At 26.2% G+C, this 1,647-nt stretch overlaps 1 protein-coding gene across 1 annotated transcript in view; it reads right to left on the reverse strand.

The window, feature by feature from the left end:
• LOC106678124 (adhesive plaque matrix protein) overlaps positions 1-1,647 on the reverse strand; it is a gene marked incomplete at its 3' end in the record, with an annotated part of 46,885 nt that overhangs the window by 27,323 nt on the left and 17,915 nt on the right. The window contains exon 3 of the mRNA XM_024362504.2: positions 978-1,032. Coding sequence (XP_024218272.2) covers positions 978-1,013 — 36 coding nt within the window. The remainder of the gene's footprint in view (positions 1-977; positions 1,033-1,647) is intronic.

Consider the following 1,647-nt stretch of genomic DNA (forward strand, 5'->3'; position numbering starts at 1 on the left):
AGTTTATATTTTTTTCACAGGACTGTAGTTTCTCCACATTATGCGACTACTCTCTTGCGGAGTATAAACTTGGATTTTTATAATTTATTTATAAAAATTATGGATTTTATACATTTTGATGAATACAAATCCTCAATTTAAGTTTATATGTGCTATGAATTTACTTTCAAATTTTATAAATACTTAAATTGTATACGTTGAGTTTATATTTTTTTTACAGGACTGTAGTTTCTCCACATTATGTGACTACTCTCTTGCAGAGTATAAACATGGATTTTTATAATTTATTTTTAAAAATTATGGATTTTATATATTTTGATGAATACAAATCCTCAATTTAAGTTTATATTTAAAAAGTTGTCCCAAAATCACCTTGGTTGGCCGCAATCTGAGCCGTAGGTTTTGAGAAGAAAGAATAAACTGAACAGATTCTTTGCTAATGTGGATCCTTATTGCATTACTCAAGTTAGATAATACATTTGCTTAAAGACGTCGCCGGTTCGAATTCCGTAACCCCTCTGATGAGTTTCGTATTGAGCAAGAAATTTCTATGAGCTCTCTAAATGATCGAAGGAGCTTTTACAAAAGCTCCGTATTCGTTGGGTTGATGAAGGATAATCAACCTCTCAACATTAATAAGATAACAAAATGCATATTCGCTTTGTTAAGTTGCTCTACAAACTATAAATATGCTTGTATTTCGAAAAAAAAAAAAAAGAAGTAATTTATGAAGAAAATCAATTTCAATTACTAAAATATGTTCTCATTTAATCTTCACAAGGCATTCTTGTAATATTATGTAAACACAAATATTTTACAGGTGATATTTATTCCTAATAATTTTGTTGGTAGAATAACATTTATTATATTTAATAAAATATCTTGATACACAATTAAAGTATTATTTTAATATATAAACATTTACTTCATAGGATTTTCCACTAGTTCTAAAAAACAATTAAAAAGGTTCTCCTTACCTGAAAGATCCATAGGAAGATTAAACTCCAGATCATCAATTTTTATTTTGTAAATCTGAAAAAAAATTGATTTCTTTTTTAGACAGAAACAAAAATAACTTATAATGAAATAATGAAGTATTCATCTACTCATATCTGGAAGTTGACTATAATGTATTGCGCGTTAGAAATCAAGTAACGCTAGCTGCTAAATTAATGTTTTTTTTTATTTCTTTGCCTTTAATAAATTTTAGCAGTTCCCAACTACTATTTATAAAAATAAATAAATAGTTGCAGGTTTCTTATTTCCAACTTGAAGCTAAATACAGTTATTATTTTTCTAAAATTAAATATAAACCAATGCAATATCTGCCCTCAGTTTGGTACGATTTAAAAACATGAACCTATATTCTTAACTTCTATATCAAGAAATGTCCAAAAACAATGTATAGTACTCCCACGCTTATCCGGATTCACAAGAGCGAAACTCGGACTAAACTATAATTTTAGAAGCAAAATATTAATTATACTGTAAACATTAAATCAAATTTTAAAAAATATATCAACCACTATTCTGAGTAAAATGTATGAGCAGGAAATTGGAATTAGTCCATATAACTTTTTAAATTACTAAATACAAATATAAATAATATAATAAAAAAGATGAATAAATAAAAAATTTTAAATGTTG

The sequence above is a fragment of the Halyomorpha halys genome, unplaced genomic scaffold (genome assembly GCF_000696795.3).
Source record: "Halyomorpha halys isolate HHAL.00 unplaced genomic scaffold, Hhal_1.1 Scaffold124.1, whole genome shotgun sequence".
Lineage (NCBI taxonomy): Eukaryota > Metazoa > Arthropoda > Insecta > Hemiptera > Pentatomidae > Halyomorpha > Halyomorpha halys.